Here is a 23,828-nt window from a genome sequence, read left to right as displayed (position 1 = left end):
ATTTGCTGGTTTACATATGCTGTAGTAGGATGATGTGTCTAAATAAATAAGTAATAAATACACATTGTGAATTTAATTTTCTAGAATTTGAATTTGACGCGCATACTTTTTGTGCGCACTCGGTATTTCGCCTCGTTCAATCCAGTAGATGGCTGGCTAGAGAATTAATTCACCATATAAATCCCTCGGAATTTATAGGCTATTTTGCATTTGTAATTCGGCGGTCGGATCCGCAGTGAGAGCAAGATGAGTTTGGTCATAGTTCATTGAAACAGGGGACTGAAAAAGAAGCATGGGTTTGACCGAACATCGCGACCTAACGGTTTCCGCACGGGATCTCTGAGCGTAAAGTAGACGTTACGTGAACGAGGAATTTCTAATCGGTATTCTTTGACAAATAGCCAGTTGTAGAAAACGGGTATCCTTTCAGAAGCGTCGCCGTTTTATTCAATTTTCTCTTTAATGTGACGGATAGCTAAGTACGGATATTGAATTGCATTGTCAAATAAAAATAATAATATACAGTGTGTCCCTGGATGAAGTACCGCACTCTTGTAAACTTTTTTATTGTTGATTTTTAGAGAAAAAGTTATTCTTGATATAAAGTTTTGCTTATCTTGAGAAGCCATGGGCAGTAATCAAACATGTAATAAAACATACAGGGCGTCCAAAAAAAATTCAAAATGTGAAATTTTCCCTAAGCAGTGCCTTTAATTTTTGTTATCGTTAAAAACTATATTTAACAAAGTTATTCGAGTACTCGAGAAATGCTTAAATACGGGGTTTAGTCAAAAAATAAGAATAATCATATTTTGCAAATAAGAAGAGGCGATTTTTAACTATCTTACTTAGTGCATACAGGAATTGTAAAAAATTAGCAAGTAAACTTTTATTTTAAATTTAATATAATATAAAAATAGTTTGGTAGAAAAATTTCCAGTTTAGTTGCCATGTCGACGGTTTAGGTTTGTTGACGTTTCGAGAGACATATCGCTCTCTGCCTCAAAAGTAACTCTAAAAGTGTTCGAGTTTTTGAAAAGCGATATGGCTCTCGAAACGTCAAGAAACTAAACCACCTACGCAACTGGTCTGGAAATTGTTCTACCTTTAACAACTACCACGGTAGCCTGCAAAACAAAGAAAAGTAGCTTTTCTAATTATTAAAAAATAGAAATAATAAATAGAACTGGAATTAACAACAACAACGAAGCAAGCCGTATTCAAACTTGTAAACCTCCAAGTAATATAGATTTTTCTAATCTCTTTCTAAATTCCTTGTACAGAGACAAGATCATCGCTTCTTTTATGGTGGCAACAGCTTCCTGAATGTTTTGCTGAAGTAAATCAATGTTATCGTCAAAATCGTTTCAATACACTTTTTGCTTTAGGTATCCCCATAAAAAATAATCTAATGGGGACAAGTCGGGTGTCCGTGCAGGACAAGGTCCATAGCGTTCGATCCAGTTGTTCGGGAAGTGAACGTCAAGCCAGTTTCTCACTAGAAGTGTGGAATGCATAGGGTCTTGTTGAAATATTAGATTTCTTCTCAACTCTATCTAGTTCTGTCAAAACAAAATTATTGAGAATTTCCAAATTCAAATTTTGATTAAGATTTTCTTTCAAAAAGTAAGGAGCAATTATTTTATTGTACATTATTCCACACCAGACATTTAATACTTTTTTAAATTTTTGACTATTAGTTATCAATCGAAAATTTGAATTATCATTAGCCCAGTATCTACAATTTTGAGAGGAAAACACGCCATTAGTTGTGAATGTTGATTCGTCAGTAAATAAAATATTAGCATTGTTCGCACAGCAGTCAGAAACTATGCATGACACATACGTGATAAGTCAGAAGCGTTCGCACAGCGATAATCCATAGCTTCGTTCCAACAGGCAAGAGAATTTTGGTTCAGAACCGGAGGGAGATTGCGCAGAATGAAATACGCGTTCCAACAGATATAGAACTGATCCTAGTAGTAGTAACGAGCGTTCAAATAAAAACGTGGTCGAAGTTGGCTCTGACACATTGGACGTAGGGCGTAGCTTATAGCGACCAACTTAACCTCATTTCTCAACGAGCTGTATAGCAGCTGTCAGTTTCAATAACAAAGGGGCGATATAGCGCTTTGACAGATGACGTTTAAGTTCATTTGCTATACGCTACTCCCTACGTCCAAATTTTCAGAACCAACTTGACCACGTTTTTATTTGAACGCTCGTTAGTTACAGCGTTCCAACAATGATCGAACTCGTTCTGAACTGATTCAGAACCGGTGAAATTGGTACATGGTCCTGAGCAGGAACTAGGAGAACTTTTCTTGGAGTATGCGCATTGAATATACAAAATCATAGTTATTACACTTATAACCTCTATATTTTGTGTTTAAAACCTATTTTAGTATGAGATATTTAGACGATGATTTTCTGGCTTCCGAGTCTAGCGAAGAAGAGGATTTCGATGTTCTTAGGCATTGAATTAACTTGACAGATGACAGAGTTGTGATAGCTCGTAAACTGTTCCAACACGATTTCCAGGACTGTTTCATAATCAGTACTTATCGAGCGCATGCGTACACAATAATTCATTACTGATTCTGAACCAATTCTGAATTTCTTGTTGAAACGAACCTCATGACTGCTGACTAAAAATTTGATGCTCGCAGAACAAAACTTAATGAATTGTGGACTGGTTTCGAACTATCAAGATAATCCGCTGACTCCCAATAAATTTTCGGTTTCGGATATGCGCACTATGCTCACTCTTGAACTAACGCTGTTACTGCTGTCAAGTGCAAGAGAATAACAACAATTAATCACTTTAATACGTTTAATTATAATATAAAACGAAGTGACAGACAGACGATGAATCTGTTCAAAATAAGACGTAAACATAAATTTGAAATAAATAAATATTTATAGGGTATGGTCATTCAGTCACGATTCACTTCAGCATTTTTAATCTGTTCGCAGAGCACAAAATTTGAAATCGGTTGGAAATCAGTTGCACAGCACATGCACAGTGAAAAATTGATAATCGGTTGGAAATTGCATTTTGCGAACAAACCTATTGTGATGAAATAGCCTGTTTTCAATCAGTTTCTCACCTATTGTTAAATAAAAGTCCAAACGCCGACCATCATCTGCATTAAAACTGATTGGAATGGATTGATTTTGTTGTTTACCAAAATTTTTTGAATATGAGATCTGCTAATATTTGTTTTCTAACCTTTTCCGGACTGACATCTTTGGATTGCCTTGTGCAGAGTCCATAACTACAACAGTAGTAGCATCGTTATCTTTGTATTATTTTTTTATCTTTTTAATATTCTTTACATCACCAGTGGTATCGAATTTTATAATTGGCTTGCTCTACGAGTTACAGTTACATTTGGGTACTTTTCATCAAAAATTTATATTGCATATTGACATGAAACATTACCGACTCCATAAATAACATTGCACAAGATAAATTCGTTGCTCTCGGGTTAGTATTAATAATAAAAATTATTCGGTGGACAATAAAAATAAATATGTTGACTTTGACATTGATAACGAAATATCCATGATCAATATTTTGAAATTTTTTGGACGCCCTGTCTGTTTTATTATACATATTTGGTTACTGCCCATAGTTTCCTAAGATAAGCAAAACTTTTTATCAAAAATAACTTTTTCTAGAAAAATCAAGAATAAAAAAGTTTACAAGAGTGCAGTAACCCATTCGGAGACACACTGTATAAAAAATAATTTTGCAATGAATTCTTATTGAAATTATCTTCAATTTTTAATTAGTCTTTTGATTTATCAAATTGATATTTTAAGTATTGCAATTTGAATGAATTGGAATAAATTTGTTGGAATGGATTTTGTATTCAAAACTTCTTATTTCAAATAAAAATATTGAATTGACCTTTCCTTTCTATCATAGGACTATTAACTCAGAAAAGATACAGTGTATCAGTCTGTGTTATCTAGTAATGATAAACTCCGTAATAAAATGCGTTAGACGCAATAAATCTCATACAGTTAACGGTTTGGTTTTCTCTTCTAGACGCTGAGACGGCTAAGAACACCTGGGATTCGAGTATATATTTCCATTTATTTTCATAGATGTTTAATCAGACTTAAGTGAAAGCAACAGGTAGTGTAAAACCACCGTAAAAATTTAGTTTCTAAAAAAATTGTTGAACTGTGTGGGGTTGTCAGTGTTGTCATATAGTTGGCATCTTATGTTTTCATTATTGATTGATTGAAGTCACACCAGTCAGCTCAACTATCTCTCTGGATAGAGTGGAACTAGAGATGCAATCAATTTTTCCTTGAAATTATTACCGCAAATATGTCTACATCGAATTTAAAAGTATTCTTGAGGATCTCTATTTAAGATAATTCATAAATATGCGGGGTGTTTTGGAAAAAACTATCATTCAGGGGCTGATAGTACGTCAAAAAATTAAGACGATACGATCTTTTCATATGGACCATGGGATTGTCGTTTTCTGTTTTTGAGATAGGGGACAGCAAAATTTTATTAAATCTAATGAATCAAAATTTTTCTTTTGGAACTATCTTAAAACTCTAATTTACAAAGACATTAGTAATAGTCAAGAACAACTGTGGACAAATATTCAAGAATCAGTTCATATTATCAAATAACATAGAACTTTATTTAACATCAGACACAATTTTAATAAGTACACTGAAGTCGCTGGTTGTTGCTTTGAGAATCTTTTATGATTAATAATTTGTTCGGATATGCATAAAAAAATTGTCAGTTGCTGTAATGTTTGTCTTAATTCTTAATTCAGGCTTGGTATCTTACGATCTGCTAATTTTCTAATCTGTAGAACGAAAAGGAGCAACAATTGACTGAGGCATGTTCGGCTTAATCGCTATTAAGCTGTGTACTTGCCATTATTAATGACTCACCCTATATATTTCAATATAAGCAACTAACATTAGAACTATAGTTTAATTTTTTTAGTGAAATTGTATAAATACAAAATGTCGCTCAACTCAACTGGACTGCTAAGCTTCTTGGTCAAAATTAACATGAAAAATTTAAATGAGCTAATTGTAAATTCCGACTTTTTACGGAGATATATCTTTTAAACCTGTTAAAGTACTAAACCGTATCAAATTTACTATACTTTTTTGGCTAATGATGATCATATTTATACACAATCATAAAAAATGTCGAAATTGCAGGTTTTGGCTATAACACGAAAGAGTGATGACAATTAAAGAAACAGTTGCTCTTGAGAATTCTTACTATTAATGGTGGAAAAAGATCACAATTTTCGAGTGAAATAAAAATGTGTATCATGTGTCACATCAAAGAAAATTGTGTTGTTTGCCGTTTATCTTCATTTACAAATACATGTTTCTAAACACTAAAGATGATCACTGAACCAATGACTATTTAAAAGATTGTTCATTAATTGCTTTGTATTTATGTAGTGCAATACTAGAAAATATTTTTATTTTTCGGTTTATTATCTTTTTTTATTGTGAGTACTTACAATTCGTTAAAGGTCTTAAATAGTAATCTTAGGTCCTCAGAATCATTTTCAGAAGACAAACATCACGCTTTCTTTGATATGTTCTTCTTGGTAATAATTTTTCTAGAATTATTTTTTTTTAAGAGCAACAGTATTTTTCTATTACATATCATCGTTCTTTCATGTTTTCTGGTCAAATATTATTTTTTCCGATAGACAAAGAAAATTGACATTTTCTTTATCGATACAGCTATGAAAAATAATTTCCACGCAAACATTGTTTGTGGCTATGAATATAAGCCATCAATAGCGAAAAACGTATCAAATTTGGTACTGATTCTGTTCAAGTTTACAGTTGATTAAAAGACACCCTGCTACAATCAGAATATATTTCTAAACTTGCGATAAAGTATATCCAGATGAACAGAATTTTATTAGTAAGTATCCGGTTATATTTCTTCCAAGCTATAATGTTCAAACTCGTATGTAATGGATTTGCCCATCTTAATCGCTTTTTTATGTTGATTGATGCATTTCCACTGTTTCTAATATAAGGCGATTAATTTTTTGTAATATCCGCTGCAAAGCTATTTCTGTCACGCGACTTTCTCGTTTCTAGAGATTTTAGTTTATTGAATTTGAAACATTTACTTCGTCTATGTAGATTGAAGTGTTTTCACTAGTACTTAGATGGTTTATGAACTATTGAATCCTCCAAAGTGATGGAATTATTTAAAAAATCGCTTCTAGCACGATGTATTTGCAGTAGGGAAAATTTTTTTGCTAACAACTGATTTACGAGCTATGGACTCCTCAATGTAGCCTTGAGCTACCGTTGAAGTTTCCATCCACCATGCATTTTTAAAGTGGTGGTATCAGCTCCTAATTAATAGTGTAGTTGAAGTTCTACGGAAACAATGTCCGGTATATTCGTGAGCATCCTTCAATTTGAGAAACGCAGCAACTTGTTTTGGCATTTTCCCAAATGTATGAATTCCTACTAATTGGTTATATGCTTTACCATTTGCATATTAAAAATCTGTTACTATCTATTTGTGTAGGTCTTGCGGTACTATATTTCCGATATGTCTAAATATTTGCTTACTATAAAGAATCTTTTTTTCTTGTTTTTTTTAGTTAACAGAGTGATCAGCAATCTATTTCCCATATTTTCAATACCTCCAATTTTCATTTGAAGTAATTCATCATATCGACACGCCCCAGATATGGTAAAAATGATTGCCACCTAAAATAATAATAGTATTCTTCGTTTATAATAATATTTTGTTTAAATTACCTAACTTTGTACCTAACTACGTATCATCAGGAGCCTCAATTAGAAATTTTTCAATTTGTTCATTTTCTAAAACGCCTGATCTTGTATATCTTGTATGGGTATCAGCACCAGCATACAAATTGTTCAGGCCTAAGCTGAAAATTATCTCTGCCATGTCAAGAAAATTGACTTTTTAATGAAAGGTTGGATAACGCAAGAAAATAGATGGTCAGGTAGAAAAAGCTTGCCGTCTAACGACCTTAGCCTCTAAGAACGGATGCTGAAAGGTTTATATTTATTTATGGACTAGATAACGTATATTAAAACATTCCTAGCAGGTTATGTGTTGTACAGGCAGCGGAAGAAGTGTACAGAACCACCGTACGTCGACGGTAATATAGCCATAACCACGTGTTGGGCAAGAAAAGAAGACAAGTTGCCTTACTAGTTTGGCTTTGGATTAAAAATGGCAAATTGCAGTATCTAATGACGATTTCCCATTTTTATTGAGCCTGCAACTATGTGTTGCATCCTAAGAAGTCAATATTCGTGACTAGAATCTACTCTACAGGGACAGGAAAATAATAATTGCCCGAGATTTTACACGGTGGCTGCAAAAAACGGACCCTAAGCCTAAATACGGAAACATTTCATCGTAAGACTGTGGTTTAATCTGAATTTTCCGTGCCCATCGATTATTAAAATAATTATAAACTTTTCTTTTATCATGGTCGTAAATCTTGCAAAACATGCGGGTACAGTATGTGATAATTATATCCACTATTAAGCGACGTTAATCACCATTCAAACTGAGGCTTTCTCAATTCTGTGAGAATTGTAACTTACATGCATGTAATAATTTTGTGTCAAGTACGTGGTATTAGAACAGGTTCAATTTTTTAAATGCAAATAAACCGAACTAGCATAACAAGCGGCTGGTTTTCTTGCAAACGATTACTTCAGTTTTATTCTTAAATTTCAGAAGTATCCACTACAGTATGGCTTAAACTAGATAAAATAGAAAAACTAATCAATACAGCACCAGGATGTAATGATTCGTCGTTCTCTTTCTCATTGCTACTTCAGAACAGTATTGAATACATTAACTGCGATAGAATGATTCTGTTTTTTTCGAATAGCTCTACTTAAAACCATTCCAAATTGCATAATTGCATATTCGCTTTGCGCGAGTTTGATTATACGATAGGATGTAATCAGAATTAGCAGATTTCTAATTTATTTCATGTGTAGTAAAATAAATACTATTATTTGTTAATTCGAACGGTTCCAGTGAGGTTCTTGGAAACGTGAAGCAATAATTATTTAATATTATTGAACGGACTCCTTTCAGTATTTGTGGTAAATTGGTAGAACCGACCAAATGATTAAGCAAATATTTTTTTCCAGTAACTTCTTTTATTGTTGATGCCACTTCCCACAAAAGGCGATATTTCACCATGAATATCAAATCTTGTGTTCGCATTATTGGATAAAGTAGTTTACTGATTGTGAGTGCTTAAATGAGAGAAAACATTAAAACACTGTTGTAAATTAGAAAAGATTTTCCCAAATCCGAACAAATTTTTAACCTTAACGCTTTCAGGATTTTTTTTAATTTCGCTCTGTATGCTCGTATATGTATTTAAATAATTAAATTGAAATTTAAAAAAAAATACACATTTCTTTCGAATTTTCATTTCATTTAACGATTAATAAAATCGACAAACCATTAAACTGCCTGTCGGCTTTTTCTCTCATCGCTCCCAGCAGGTGGAATATTCCCTGGCTCCTGAAATATTTCCAATAACTTCGGCTCGACGGAATTCCAATTTAAAAACCGTTTGATTTAATGGAACTTGCCTACGATCGCGCTGTCACTTTCCAATATCACATAATTGACGCCTTGTGCCCTATTGGATCAATTAAATTCGAAATCAACCCGAAGCCTGCCTTGAAATTCAATGTTGCCTTATTTGAATATACAGACAAGAGATGTTAAGCAGTGCAGTGACACGCGATTGTGGCACCCATATCTTGCATAGCAATGAGATATTTTATGCATGTATATACCCTGTGAGCCAAAATATTACGTCTCTATTAACTCGATTATAGGTTTTCAGCTTGTTCAGGGCTAATTCGAAATTTTGATACCTAAATATTGTGTCAATCTATTTAACTTTTTTTAGTTTATTTTGTATTTCAACAACATAATCCCCGAAGGAAATTAAGTGAATAATAAAATTATATTTATTCAATTAGATAGTGCGATGTCATTAATTTAACAAGAAATCATTTGTAACTGTCAATAGCGCCTAAACAGTTTCATTTGTTCAACAATCCTTTAATGGTTTTGTTCCTGTCGAGGTCGTTGTTGTATAATTCTTACACGTGGACCTGGAAACAATATGTTCGTGGTAATTTGCTGGTCCAAGTCGGACCATCCACATATTGTTTCCAAAATAATATGTTAGCGCAAGATATTTGGTGTAGCAATGTTTATAACAATTTCCTCTCTCTACTTCAAATATTTGTATTAGTAGCTCATAGATTTAATACCGTAATAGCACAAATATTTCCGTTCATTTCTATTCATATTAGCCGCGACTAATTTAATTCACTTCTAATAACCTTTGCATGAAATATTTCAAGCTCACTTTTTATACTTTTGCAATTAACGTAATTACCATGTGTTAACGATTACTTTCCATGTAGCTTACTCTTGTAATAACCTTGAGTATTTTTATTTTTACAAAGCGCGCTTTCCGCATCGCTTATCTTTTCGGTTTTTAAAACTGTAGTTTGTTTAAATAACTATACTTACATAATATAGTAAACATTTTTATGGTCATAAACTATTGACCCAATTTGTTGAAAGTTTTTATATCAATTAATAGTTCAATCAGAAAGGGCATAGAGTATTTTTAAATTAAAATAAAATGCGATATCAAGGACACTTTTTTAAAATTCGTCCAAGATAAATCAAGTTGATGTTATCTTTCTGATTTCACTATGACTTTTGTCGAACTAGGTAGGAGGTACCTAGGTTTGGCTTGTATATTGAAAATATTTTAATCATACTTATCAGTTTGTTCAATGTTATGGTTTTAATTCTTCATGTTTAGTCAAATAAATATTTGTGTACCTCAAGGTTCTAAACTCGAACCCTTACTTTTTGTTTTGTTTATAAACGACATCATGACTTACACTAGTGATTTTTTTTCTGTACGATTATTATTTGTCATTGAGATACCGGCTATTGAGTGAAAAGTCATCTTTCTTTTATCATCGATATCTCATGAATTAATGATCGTGCATCGAACGGAAGGTGGGTTTTGGAAACTTGAATCAATCTTTAAGGGCCTTTTGGTATGTCTGAGAATCTTTTTTATAGTCAATATTAATTTGAAAAAATGCAAAAGATGACTTTTTCTGCTGTTTTGGAGAATCAACTACTACTTTGCTAATATTGCGAAAAGTACCAATGTTTGTAGTTTTCTTTTAGCTCAATAGGCATAAGGCCTGTAAATTTTGAAATTGATCGATCGAACTGTTTTCCTTTCCTGAATCTTCAGTTTTATAAAAAATTGAAGGAGCAGGTTTATTACTTCTTAAACATCAATTAATCATGATTAAGATGAAAAATTTTTTTGCATTATTTTTCTTATAGAAAAAAAATCAAAATTTTGAAAAAAATCAGTTTTGAAAAAAAATCTAATTTTTCAAAATATTGTTGCGTTACCTTTTATTATAATTTCACATTGAATATTTCAAATGTCCGAATGTTGAAATTTCAGAGTATTCAGAAAATTATACTGAATCATTTTCTGTTCAGTTTTGATGCAATTTTTTTCCAAATGCCATACTCGTATTTCGAGTTAAAATTAATTGAATTAATTTAGGTTGATATAGGGGATTCAATCAGTGAATCTTCATACATATTTTTACGTGCATTGCTATACGATTTATTGTTCCTTTTTTCGAAAGTTCTGAAGCCTTCAAAAACAGTTTTTTTCAAAACCAAATGTTTTTCATTAAAAAAAATAATCTTAAATTTTTGCAACCATTTTTTTTTCGACATTTTTTGATAAGTATTCAATCTGAAATTGAGAAAAAAATCGCAATATTCGCTAAGTAGTCGTTGATTTTCCAAAACAGCGGAAAAAGTAATTTTTTTGCACTTTTTCAAATTAATTAGAAAAGATGACTTTTCGCTCAATAGCAGATATCTCAATATTCTCAATGAGAAATTATTGTACAGGAAGTAAAAAAAAACTAATTGAAGCTTTTTCTATAACTTAAAAAAAAATCTACAAAACACAAATACTATAATATTATTTCATCAACAAATAACATTATGCCCTTGTACTAACCGCTTTGTTTCTTTGCAGATATGAGGGAACCCCCTATACCGCTTCTAAAACCGCCCCGAATATAACCTATCATGTTTAACTTATTGAAAGATGACCAAAAGATATTCTCTCATGAGTGAGAGTTGCCATCGGACTTGTTTGTTTTTATTATTTTCCTTTTGTTTCCGATTCACTCACGCTTATTTGCTGCTAGTTGACGACATACTACAACCAGGAGATGTGATCTTCAACGCATCGGTTTACCGACTGGGGTCAGACAGGCTCTACAAAATCAACGACAAGAGATCAGCCCCTTTTGTGCAGTCGTTAGTGCACGTAGACCCAAAAACCGGGCAGGTCTCCCTGATAGAGGGCCTACAGTGTAATGGGATATATTATCCCAACTTATTTACGGTACATATTGATTCTACGTCTAACCGACTGAGAGACATAGATTACTATAGTTTACCTATAAGGATATTTATTATCGGTAAAGACTGTACGGACCACGCTGAGGAGAATTTAGAATATTTAGATGAATTTAGCAGAGAAAGAAGAAGTCTGAGACCCAGGAGAAATGCCTGGAATCCTTTTTCTCACATACATCCGTCGATAAAGCAGAGAATTATCGAAGCCAAACAATGGGTATCCGAAACATATGCTTCTTTTGCTATACCAACCACAGGAAAATGGCACAAGATCTGCCTGAGGCAGTCTCAGTTTATCAACTCCATAACAGCTTTTTTACCAAATACAATAAGCACTTATTGCAACGTAACGTTTCGCTATGTGAGCGACGACCGATTCGAAATCGAGCACAGTCAGGGCGATCTTGTCGCCAGTAGAGACGTCTGCATAGTCGAACAAATGTGGAGGGTTACGATTTTATTCTCCACCTTCTGTCATCATGTACCTGTTCTTAACTCCGAGCATCGACTCAAAATTGTTTACCACCATCAAGAATTTAACGATACTGACATGGCGAAACGGATCAGGAGGGAACTGAGGAATCAGTCTCCTTTCTTCGAACAACATTTATATGTCGCTAGCGTTCTAGAGGAATGTGAACCACCTGTCGTCGTTACCACTGTAAAAGCCCGTGATCCCGAGAATAGTCCTATAACTTACTCAATGACGAGCCTTCTAGATTCTAGGACTCAGGCAATGTTTGACATTGACGAGAAATCTGGTGTGATAAATACGAAAGTGCAGTTGGATCGAGAATTGGTTGACGTGCACTATTTCCGCGTTACTGCCACTGATGACAGTTTTCCTCCTAGATCTGGTACTACTATGCTACAAATAAACGTATTAGATGCAAACGATCACTCACCTGTTTTTGAAATGACTGAATATGACGCCAGCATTAGAGAAAGTGTAAGCGTAGGCACCACGGTAATAACACTTAAGGCTACTGATCAAGATATAGGTAAAAATGCTGAAGTGGAATACTCTATTCAGAGTATAAATGGCGGGGGAATCTCCTCTGAAGAGGAAGATAATCACGCATTTAAGATAGACTCTAAAACTGGAGTCATAACTACAAGGACAATGCTGGATAGGGAAACAACCGAGGTGTATACTATGATCGTTCAAGCTACTGATTTAGCTAATCCTCAGACAGCAAGGCGATCCTCTAGTGCTAGTGTTGTTATACATATCTTGGATGATAACGATAATTATCCTCAGTTTTCAGAAAGGACGTACACCGTCTCATTAAATGAAGATATCAATTGGTCTGAAAACCCCGTTATTGCACATATCAAGTAAGCACAAATATCATTTTTTGTACAGGTATCACAAAGAATGAGATCAAGTTGTTGACCATAGAATCTTTGGAAGAAAATAATGAGATATGCAATGTGTCAAAATCATGTTTAAAAAAAATATATTTATATTAATAGATTTATCATTTTTTTAAGATATTCAAAATTCGAATATTTTTCATATAATTTTTGTTAATAAAAAAAATCACTGGAAAAAAATAGATTTTTTTTTTGTAATACCTTGTACTAATATGCCAATGTTAAACTTCTAACTAATTTAAAAATTGTCATTTGCAGAGCCACAGATGCCGATCAGGGGGTGAACGCAGCAATAAGATATGCAATAATAAGCGGAAATACTCAATCCCAGTTTGCCATCGACAGTTTAACGGGTGATGTTTCTCTAGTCAAACCCCTCGACTACGAAACCCTTCGCAACTATCGCTTAGTGATAAGAGCACAAGACGGTGGAAGTCCTGCTCGCTCAAACACTACTCAGCTACTAATAAATATTAGAGATGTAAACGATAACCCTCCAAGATTTTACACCTCACTTTTTCAAGAAAGTGTCCTAGAAAATGTTCCTACAGGCTATAGTATAGTACGAGTGCAGGCCTACGATGCTGACGAAGGGCCTAATGCCGAAATTAAGTACACTTTATCACCTCGAGATGCGACAGGGGGCAGCACCGAGGACTTGCCCCTGGCAGTAGATTCTCATTCCGGATGGATATATACAACAAAAGAATTAGATAGGGAAGACCAGCCTAAATATATGTTTCAGGTGAGTCTTCCGAATTATGATAAATTAAAATAATTTTAAACGTTTTATTATTTAAGGTTATTGCAACTGATCAAGGCGTTCCGCCTCAGTCAGCAAGTGCAAGTGTAGTAATAACGGTTCAAGATGTTAATGACAACGACCCCATTTTCGAACCGAAAATCTATGAATCCGTAGTTGCGGAAGACGATCAGCTAGGTATGTGTTTATAATTTATTTTTCTGTTGACTCGCCAAAAAATGCAATTTGATGAACTCACTTATGGTTGACAAGTATTACTTTTTGGTTTATGTCCACAAATACTTCACAGGTTAATTACTTCACATTCATTTTGCTTGTACAGAATTGGTTGTGAAGTAAAAGTGAATGTGAAGTAATCGAGTCTGTGAAGTATTTACGGGTGTAAAATAATTTAACAAGTCACACTAAATCAAAGGTATTCGTTAATGAAAAGGAATAGATGGAAAAATTTTATTGTATCTCAGTTAAACCCTGCATTTTTATAGTATTGCCAACTTGTTGGCTTCTTGCTAAAAATGCAACTTTTTGGTCTTAGTACATAAATACAATCAAATAATTGTCTCTTCTTAACAGGAACCCCAGTTGCTACAGTCACAGCGACAGACCCTGATGAAGACAGCCGACTTCATTATGAAATAACTAATGGTAACACCAGAGGGCGCTTTGCCATAACCTCGCAAAACGGAAGGGGATTGATAACAATAGCTCAACCACTGGATTATAAACAGGAGAAAAGATATATTTTGACTGTAACGGCTACAGATTCTGGAGGAAGGACAGACACAGCTACGGTTTATGTTAATGTGACCGATGCGAACAACTTTGCACCTGTTTTTGAGAACGCACCTTATACAGCAAGTGTATTTGAAGACGCTATAGTTGGAACTACTGTGTTAGTAGTGTCAGCTACTGATAATGACGTGGGGTTGAACGCACAGATAACTTATTCTCTGGGAGAGGACTTGGGAGAAACAGGCAAAGATCCTGTCTTTTCAATCAATCCACAGACAGGAGCGGTAGTAACTACAAAACATTTAGATAGAGAAACTGTTTCTGGATATTTGCTTACCGTTACGGCAAGAGATGGTGGAAACCCACCACTATCAGACACGACTGATGTAGAAATCACCGTAACGGACGTGAACGATAATTACCCTGTGTTTAAACAAGCGGCCTACTCTGGGAGCGTACCGGAAGATGCTCTAGTCGGAACTTCTGTCGTTCAGGTCTCGGCTACCGATGCCGATGTGGGATTAAACGGTAGAATCCACTATTCCTTGAGTGAAAAGGACCAAGAAGATGGTTCCTTTGTAATAGACCCTACAAGTGGGGTTATCAGAACGAATAAAGGTCTCGACAGAGAATCTGTTGCCTACTATGAACTGGAAGCTTATGCTATAGACCGAGGTTCACCGACACTGAGTAGTTCCGTGCCTGTTACTATTCGAATAGAAGATGTAAACGACTCTCCTCCGGCTTTCGATTCGGACAAAATCGTGTTGTACATCCCAGAAAACAGCCCCATTGGATCCACTGTAGGTGAAATATATGCCAAAGACCCTGATGAAGGCGTTAATGCCATCGTTCAATATTCTATTATCGGCGGCGAGGACTCGCAAAGCTTTTCGCTAGTCACCAGGCCCGGTTCCGAGAAGGCAGAACTGCTCACTATGGTTGAATTGGACTATGAAAGCCCTAAGAAAAAGTTTGACTTGATTATCAGAGCTGCTAGTCCACCTTTACGCAGTGACGCACATGTAGAAGTTATCGTAACAGACGTCAATGACAACGCTCCTGTATTAAAAGACTTTCAAGTCATGTTCAACAACTTTAAAGATTGTTTCCCGACAGGGCCCATCGGTAAAATACCGGCCTTCGATGCTGACGTATCCGACAAATTGCATTACAAAATTTTATCTGGAAACAACGCAAATTTAGTCGCTTTGAACGAGACTAGCGGGCAGTTGCAGTTATCGCCGCAGCTTAACACCAATGTGCCTAAAGTAGCGTCTATGGAAGTGTCTGTGAGTGACGGAGTGAATGAAGTAAAAGCGATAATGCAACTTTCCGTGCGATTAATTACTGATGAAATGCTTTTCAATTCGATCACCGTGCGTTTGAATCAAATGACGAAAGAAGCGTTTTTGTCGCCACTGCTTGGTTTTTTCTTGGATGGTTTGGCTGCTATCATCCCTTGTCCGAAAGAAAATATATTCATTTTCAGTATACAAGACGATACGGACGTGAAATCAAAAATATTAAATGTTAGTTTTTCTGTTAGAAGACCAGATGTGCCTAAGGAAGAATACTATTCCCCTCAGTTTCTTCAAGAGAAAGTTTATTTGAACAGAGGTATCCTTATGAGATTGTCGACTGTACAAATTCTACCATTCGATGACAATCTGTGCGTAAGGGAACCATGCTTGAACTACGAAGAATGTCTAACCGTGTTAAAATTCGGTAACGCGTCTGGATTTATAGCTAGCGATACGGTTTTATTCAGACCTATTTATCCAGTCACTACTTTTACTTGCCAGTGTCCGAAAGGTTTCACTGGCTCCCGGGAACATTACTTGTGCGATACCGAAGTGAATCTATGCTACTCTTCACCCTGCAAAAACAACGGTACCTGTAAGGTTAGGGAAGGAGGTTACACTTGCATTTGCCCCGAGAGTTACGCTGGAGATAATTGTGAAATAAAATTGGAAAAAGACACCTGTAAACAACATTTATGTCAGAAAGACAAGACGTGCAACCCAAAGCCGGGCAGGTCAGGTTTTGCTTGTGAAGAATGCAATCTGATGACTGAAGCGGAACACTACTCGCCTCTATGCGAGCTTAAGAGCAGGAGCTTTTCCAAAACCTCGTTTTTAACGTTTCCCAGCCTAAAACAACGCCACAGGCTGCATATTAAATTGCGGTTTGCAACTCAGGCACAAAACGGTCTTTTACTGTATAACGGGAGATACAACGAACGACACGATTACATCGCTTTAGAAATTGTTAAAGGAAATGTGCAGTTCTCGTTTTCCCTGGGAAGTGACATCACCAAAGTGACAGCTTCCATTCCTGGAGGGGTCTGTGATGGAAAATGGCATTCCGTATCTGTTTTGTACTTCAACAAAACCGCGACAGTGTCCGTAGACGAATGTGATACTGCTATAGCACTCAAACACGGCAAAGAACTAGGAGGAAACTGGGCTTGCGCGGGATATGCCGAACATCAACTAGAAGATCGTTGCGCCTCTCTTACAGAAACCTGCCACAGATTTCTCGACTTGACAGGTCCCTTGCAGTTAGGAGGCGTACCTCCAGTTTTGAGTATTTTCCAAATTAGTAACCTCCATTACGAGGGCTGCATCTCACAGCTGGAGATAGACTATAAATTCGTAGATTTGAATACATTTGTTACTGATAACGGCACCATTGCTGGGTGTCCAGAAAAACGATCGTTCTGCAAGTCAAGACCTTGTAAAAACGGAGGTAAGTGCATAGAAGGTTGGGCAATGTACAGATGCGTTTGCCCCCAAGGTTTTGGTGGAAAAGATTGCAGTGAGATGATCAGCAAGCCTTGGCATTTTTCGGGAGACGGGACTCTTTCTTTTAACCCGCTCCTCCGACCTATCCAGCTGCCTTGGTTGAATGCGTTGTCCATTAGAACCCTGCAGGAGGATACTTTCCTTATGTCCATACAAGTTGGCCAAAATAGCTCGGCTGTCATTTCCCTGAGCAGAGGCTTACTCTTGTATTCGTACAATGGAGAATCTTTGTCTTTGAGTTCGAAAGTCTTGTCTGATGGTGAATGGCATCATATAGAAGTGACGTGGATCGGTACTGAAATAAAACTGTCAATCGATTATGGTGAAAATAATGAAGTTATACCGTTTACGGAGAAAATACAAGGACTGTATGTGGGGAAAATACTAATTGGTGGCCCTGATAACACGTACAGTAGTCTCAATGCTGGGTATAATTATTTGGAAGGTAAGTAAAAGCATTATCATGTGGGTTAGAGGGTTAAGGGGAGAAACCACATTAGGAGGCTGATTTTCAGGCATTTCTCACAATTTTTTTTGAGTAGGTCAATTGGTTAGAATTTTATCAAACTTTGACATTATTTTATCAGTATTTTGAACTACATTTACAAATTTTTTCCAGTCATTTGTGTTGAAAATGTCGAAGTTATGGGCAGTTGTCTTCCCAGTTGGTTGTTTACGGGAAATGTGAAGGTCGCAATTTTGATCTGAAAGCAAAATGATTTGTTTTCCTGCATTATTAACGTTTTCTAATAATATAAACATCATTGCGTGTAAAAACTGTGAAAATTGAAGTTTTGGCATGTGTTTGAAAAAAATGTATCGATCTTCACCATTTTTTTCAATTATTTCGAATTTTAAAAAAAACTTAAAATTATTATATCATCCCAATTGTTTGTTCATGTTCTTTGCAATTTCATAAAAAATCTTACTTTCAATTTTCATAACGATCGTTTCGTAATTTTTTGAGCTAGTGTTCCTGTGAATCAAAATGTCGTTTCGAGGAAAACACGTTTGAAGATTACCGAAAATTAGAAATTTGAGAAAGTTATCAATAATATAGAGTGCTTTCCGATCAATCAGCGATTCCATCACCATATAACGGTCTTTCTTCTTCTTCCTCATAGGCATCATTCTGAGCTTACCTCTGATCTTTTCTTGCTCAATAAGTAACTAAACTACCTGAACAAGTTTTCCACCCTACCTGCTGGTAGCGCTGACCCAATGGGCATTCAGTTTTAGACTCAAAATCGGAATGAATAAGAATTTCGTTTTGAAATGTTGGCAGCGTATTCTTGAATAATAATACTAACAATTTATACAATAAAAAAAAATCCAATTTTTTTAATCTAACGTGGTTTCCCCCTTAAGAATGGTATTCACACTTTAATGGCCAGAGCGGAACTTCCTACTTCCCTTTATATCTTAAAACTCAATCCCTCTCACAATGATTTTTCTCTTTCTGTGTTTCCCTCAGGTGGTCTGGCCCTACACTGTTTAAAAAAATGGCATCTTGGCAATAGTTTACACAGAAAATCACTTTTTTTTAGAGATGGACACTTCGGAAAAGTGTGTTACGGACATGTCGATGAAATATCCGGACATGTCAGGAAAAGTACTTTTGACCTTGAATCTAATAAGGCACCTATGAGTGACGTCATGTTTTCACAGGTCACTGCTTGAGGGTACACAAAGCAAAATGTTACTTTTATTCTAATGAGTATGTGTCGATATATTTTACTTATTATCTACCTTTAGACTTTTTTATAAACTGGTTTCTAATTTTCCCCGGACAGTGAATACACTTTAAATGTTTCTCCATCCTACTGGAATTCTTAAAAATTGTTTTTGAGCAGAAGTTACATTTATTTACTCAATTCAGAAAAATATCAAAACTATTGATTTTGGCGTCATACTTCATTTATAAACTATTTGTGTATTAAATGTTAAATTAAGAATTAACTGATTACTATTTACTAATCGTCCAAAAATAAAATAGGGACATAAAAGAGGTTATATTTTTAAAATGTCAATTTCTAACTGAAACAGTTACCAACAAAATTACAAGAAAATGACTAAATATCTTTAATTTTACATGTACCAACCTCAAAAATTTTTTGCGGGAATTATGATTGCAACAAATAATTTCGCGTATGCGCATACAACTTTTCAATCTTGAAAAGTGTCCTACCTCAGGACATGTCCACTTTTCACGACATGTCCAGCTGACACGCCCGCGGCACATCTCTACTATTTACAGAATCTACTTAATATGAATAATATTAATTTCAGTTTTTTGATGGAATAATATCAGTGTTGGGATAACATAACACATAACTTACACAAAATATTGTCTTATTTATTACACAACTCTACTACCTGTTTAAATTATTTATTATTTAATACAACTTACATTTACGATAATTATACATAAAATTATTTTAAATTGCATTTTACCTATATAATTTACCTTGTAATAGATTCCAAAATTATTAAATTTAGTACAATATGTCTGCCAACTTCTATGACACTTCAGATGTGAGGCTTTATATTATAGGTAGTAATGGTCAGTCATAACTTCAAAAGAGTTTCGCACATATTTCACATTTTAATAAGCTGCATTTACTTGAATAAACCGAATGTTTAATATATTACTTCTTATAAAGGTTGCATTCAGGATGTAAGGATCGGTAATCAGCAAACACCTCTGAACAGACCAACGGTGAAAGAAAATGTGGAAGAAGGCTGTTACTCGCCTAACGAATGCCAAAGCGAGTGTCCATCGACATCGCAATGCGTCACCGAATGGGGCAGATCCCACTGCGAGTGCAACGAAGGCCACATAGGCCCTTTGTGTGTCCCAGTTTGCTCTGTAACACCATGTGAAAATGGCGGTAGTTGCATAGAAGAGAAATCCGAGCAAAAAAGTTACCAATGCAAATGCAACTCCTCTGATTTTTCTGGAGAATACTGTGAGAACAAGCAGTCCCAACCGTGCCCGGCTAGCTGGTGGGGCTATCCGGTATGCGGCCCATGCCAGTGTGACGTTGATGCAGGTTATAATCCCGACTGTGATAAGATAACGGGGAAGTGCCATTGCAGAGAAAATCACTACCAGCCGAGCGGTACAACTCAGTGCTTACCTTGTGATTGTTATCACGTGGGATCTTACAGCACTCAGTGTGATCATGAAACAGGCCAGTGCAGGTGTCGGGATGGCGTGATTGGTCTAAATTGTGATTCTTGTCCAAATGCTTACGCAGAAGTAACCCTAAAAGGGTGTGAAGGTATATTGTAAACTAAATCGTAAAGATTTCTTTAGTTTTCGTCTGTTTTAGTTGTGTATGATGGGTGTCCGAGGTCCTCGTCAAATGGAATTTGGTGGCCGAGGACCATATTTGGTTTAGAAGCAATAGAAGCTTGTCCTAAGGGGTCATACGGCAAGGCTTCAAGAAACTGTGATAACGAATTGGGTGGTTGGCAGGAACCTGATATGTTTAATTGTACTTCAGAGAAGTTCGTCCAACTTCGAGAGCAGGTAAGTAATAGGCCTTTGAAGTAAATGTAGTACATAATAAAAAGTAAAATACACATATATGTTCTTATAATAACAAATTCATCGTTACAGCTATCCAAAATAAAATCAGACGAACTTCAACTCAACACGTTCGTCGCTATAAAATTAGCCCTCGATCTCCAGCAGGCAACTAACCTAACAAAAAACTTGTATGGTGCCGACGTTCTGGTAACATACGACTTAATAAAAGAGTTACTCAACTACGAGTCAAAGGTACAAGGGTTGAATCTCACGCATAGCCAAGATAAAGATTATATAAATAATTTGGTGCATTCCGCTAGCATAATACTAACAGAAAAATATTACGACCACTGGTTGAGAATCAAGCAACTAACTGGCGAAAGTGCGGAGCAACTAATTGGGCTTATCGAGAAATATATCAACATTTTATCGTTGAGTCAACATGATACTTATACGAGTCCGTTCGAAATAGTTTCTCCAAATATGGGTATGTAAAAGAATACAGCTAAAGTAAAATTTTAATAATCTGGTTAATATTTTAGTTTTGGGTCTGGATGTTGTGACTCCTGAATCGTTATATGGATTTGAGCCTGGCACCACCGCACAACTTCTGCCAGGCCAACAGTCTTATACAACCGAAAGCGTTATTCTACCCGATACCTCCCAATTTCTGGAGGAAAAAATGTCGCATCACGCTCATGGTCCACTTGTGGCCTTTCCCAAATACAATAACTACCTCTTAGACACCTCTAAGTTCGACCAAAACACTCGTATTCTAATTCCTTTAACGTTACTCGGTATAAAACCCTTAGAAAGCGGAGAGGTGCTGACTAAAAATAACCTACCCGACGATGGAGCTGTTATAAGCTATGCCCAGTATAAACAAGCAGGAATTTTGCTTCCGAAGTCTTACGATGACTCCGTGGTACGGAGATGGGGAGTTGATATAACAATTGGCTCGCCTATTATTTCGGTCAGCGTCCTAGTACCCGAATATGTAGACAGTACCCCTAAAACCACCGAGAGAAACATTGTTTTTGAGGAAGCCAGTCCGCCTAGCGGTAAAGATAATCAGAGCCCTTGGAAGAAGAGGATGTTCGACGAACCGGAAGTAATAATTCATGAAAACGACGCTCAGTACCTCAGAACAGGAACAGGAAGAACGAGGAGAGACAAAAATGTTTATAAAAAGCTGTTGTATAAAAGTTTGTCTGGAATTCGCTTGCCCACGCCCATTAGGTTGCAGATGTGGCTGGATTCGAACTACACAGCTTTTAACGAAAGGTCCAATCCACAGTGTGTTCACTGGTCAACAATCAAAGGGTAAGAATAACATATTATCTTACTTAAGGTGGTGAAACGAGTAAATTTCTCGTTGGCTTATAAGCGTAGAGAAATAATTACTTTATTTAAAATGTTTAAGACAATGTTCGTGACAAGCTGATTAATAAGTTGCAATAATTTTGTTGAAAAGATATAGAAATAATCATTAAAAAAAAATTACATAATACATTTTAATGCAAAAAAAGATTGATAATACAGGGTGTTCTCAAACAACAAGGAGGTCACGCTGGAAGACTTCCTCCACGCGAAATGGTGGAGATCAAGGAAGAAATTTTAGAAATTGTTGAAAACGACCCAACCACGAGCACTAGGTCCATGTTAGTAAAAAAACAATTTATCTTCCAGCATGACCTCCACGTTGTTTCTTTAAATACCCTGTGTCGCGGAGTCTTATAACTAAATAAGGAGACGGATGATGTCTTAAAGGAAACCTTTCCGCGTACAAGAAACATGCTGCAGCTGCATTTTGTGAACACTCCCCGTAAGTTAATATGTCCACTAGTTCATTGTTTTCATAAACGTGCCATTTTTATCCACAAATCAAGAATAATATCACACACTACTGTACGAATTATTTAGCACTGTCAAATCGAAAAGTGTACTCAAAACCGTGCAACTACAAAAAAAAGACATACCCAGTATCAGTAGTAAACAATTTATGTTTTTACAATGGAGTGGTCCTACTTTGGACTAAACTACCTACGAAATGAGGTTTTGTAGGTATAATGTATTTACAGGTGCAGATATAATTTTTTTTTGCGAAACAATTCAAATTCTTTAATTTATGGCATTTTTGGATTTCCTAATATATACAGCGTGTCCGGAAATTCATGCAACAAAATTTGGTCATAGATTCTTAAGAAAAATTCAGGGGACCCGTATTTTTTTTTTTTTGCCAACTGGCCCCTTGAAGTTACAGCCCCTAAGAAGTCTTTTTTATATCTCAAAACCATGTTGTACGAGAATCACTAAATTTGGTACTCAGGGGTTTTATGACATGCGGAATCTCACAGTGCCACGCTTTTTGACGAGAAACCCCCTTAAGACACTTTTTCGTGCCCCCCCCCCCTTATCTTGGGAACCAAAAAAATTTGTTGGCAAATTTGATTTTTTTTGTAATTATTAGCTAGAAAGCCATTGGTTTTAGAAACTTTTTTGTCTCTTCATATTTGTTTCGAAAAACGCAATGTTTTTGAGGAAAATGGCAAATCACGATATGCATTCGATCACATTTTGACATTTTTCTCGAAAACATTGCGTTTTTCGAAAAAAGTATAAAGAGACAAAAAGCTTCTAAATTTAATGGCTTTCTAGTGGACTGATAATTTATAAGAAATTTAATTATGCGACCTAATATTTTTGGCTCCAAAGACAAGGCGGCCCACGAAAAATTGTCTTAAGAGGGTTCCCCACCAAAAAACGTAGCACCGTCAGATTCCACATGTCATAAAACCCCTGTGTATCAAATTTAGTGATTCTCGTGCAATAGGGTTCTGAGATATAAAAAAAAGATTATTCTTAGAGGCGGACTTCAGGGGACTGTAATTCCGAAAGAAAGGGCCACTTGGCAAAAATAAAAAATACGGGTCCCCTAAATTTGTCTTAACCCTTTCACTGCTCCAGACGTATTTATTCGCTAAAAATTTATAGGGCTCAAACTGCTCCAGACGGATTAATTCGCTTGAATAGTTAAATTGGATCAGGCTGCTC

General features: G+C 35.7%; 1 protein-coding gene across 1 annotated transcript in view; it reads left to right on the top strand.

Annotated features, from left to right (window-relative positions):
- LOC108905308 (protocadherin-like wing polarity protein stan) overlaps positions 1–23,828 on the top strand; it is a 44,692-nt gene that overhangs the window by 6,905 nt on the left and 13,959 nt on the right. Inside the window, exons 2-9 of the mRNA XM_023454133.1 lie at positions 11,172–12,898; positions 13,196–13,682; positions 13,739–13,877; positions 14,274–17,684; positions 19,903–20,523; positions 20,575–20,774; positions 20,865–21,261; positions 21,317–22,097. Of these exons, the coding sequence (XP_023309901.1) occupies positions 11,244–12,898; positions 13,196–13,682; positions 13,739–13,877; positions 14,274–17,684; positions 19,903–20,523; positions 20,575–20,774; positions 20,865–21,261; positions 21,317–22,097 (7,691 nt within the window). The 5' untranslated portion in view covers positions 11,172–11,243. The remainder of the gene's footprint in view (positions 1–11,171; positions 12,899–13,195; positions 13,683–13,738; positions 13,878–14,273; positions 17,685–19,902; positions 20,524–20,574; positions 20,775–20,864; positions 21,262–21,316; positions 22,098–23,828) is intronic.

The sequence above is a fragment of the Anoplophora glabripennis genome, unplaced genomic scaffold (assembly GCF_000390285.2).
Source record: "Anoplophora glabripennis isolate ALB-LARVAE unplaced genomic scaffold, Agla_2.0 scaffold217, whole genome shotgun sequence".
NCBI classification, from domain to species: Eukaryota; Metazoa; Arthropoda; class Insecta; order Coleoptera; family Cerambycidae; genus Anoplophora; species Anoplophora glabripennis.
This window is presented reverse-complemented; position numbering and strand designations above follow the sequence as displayed.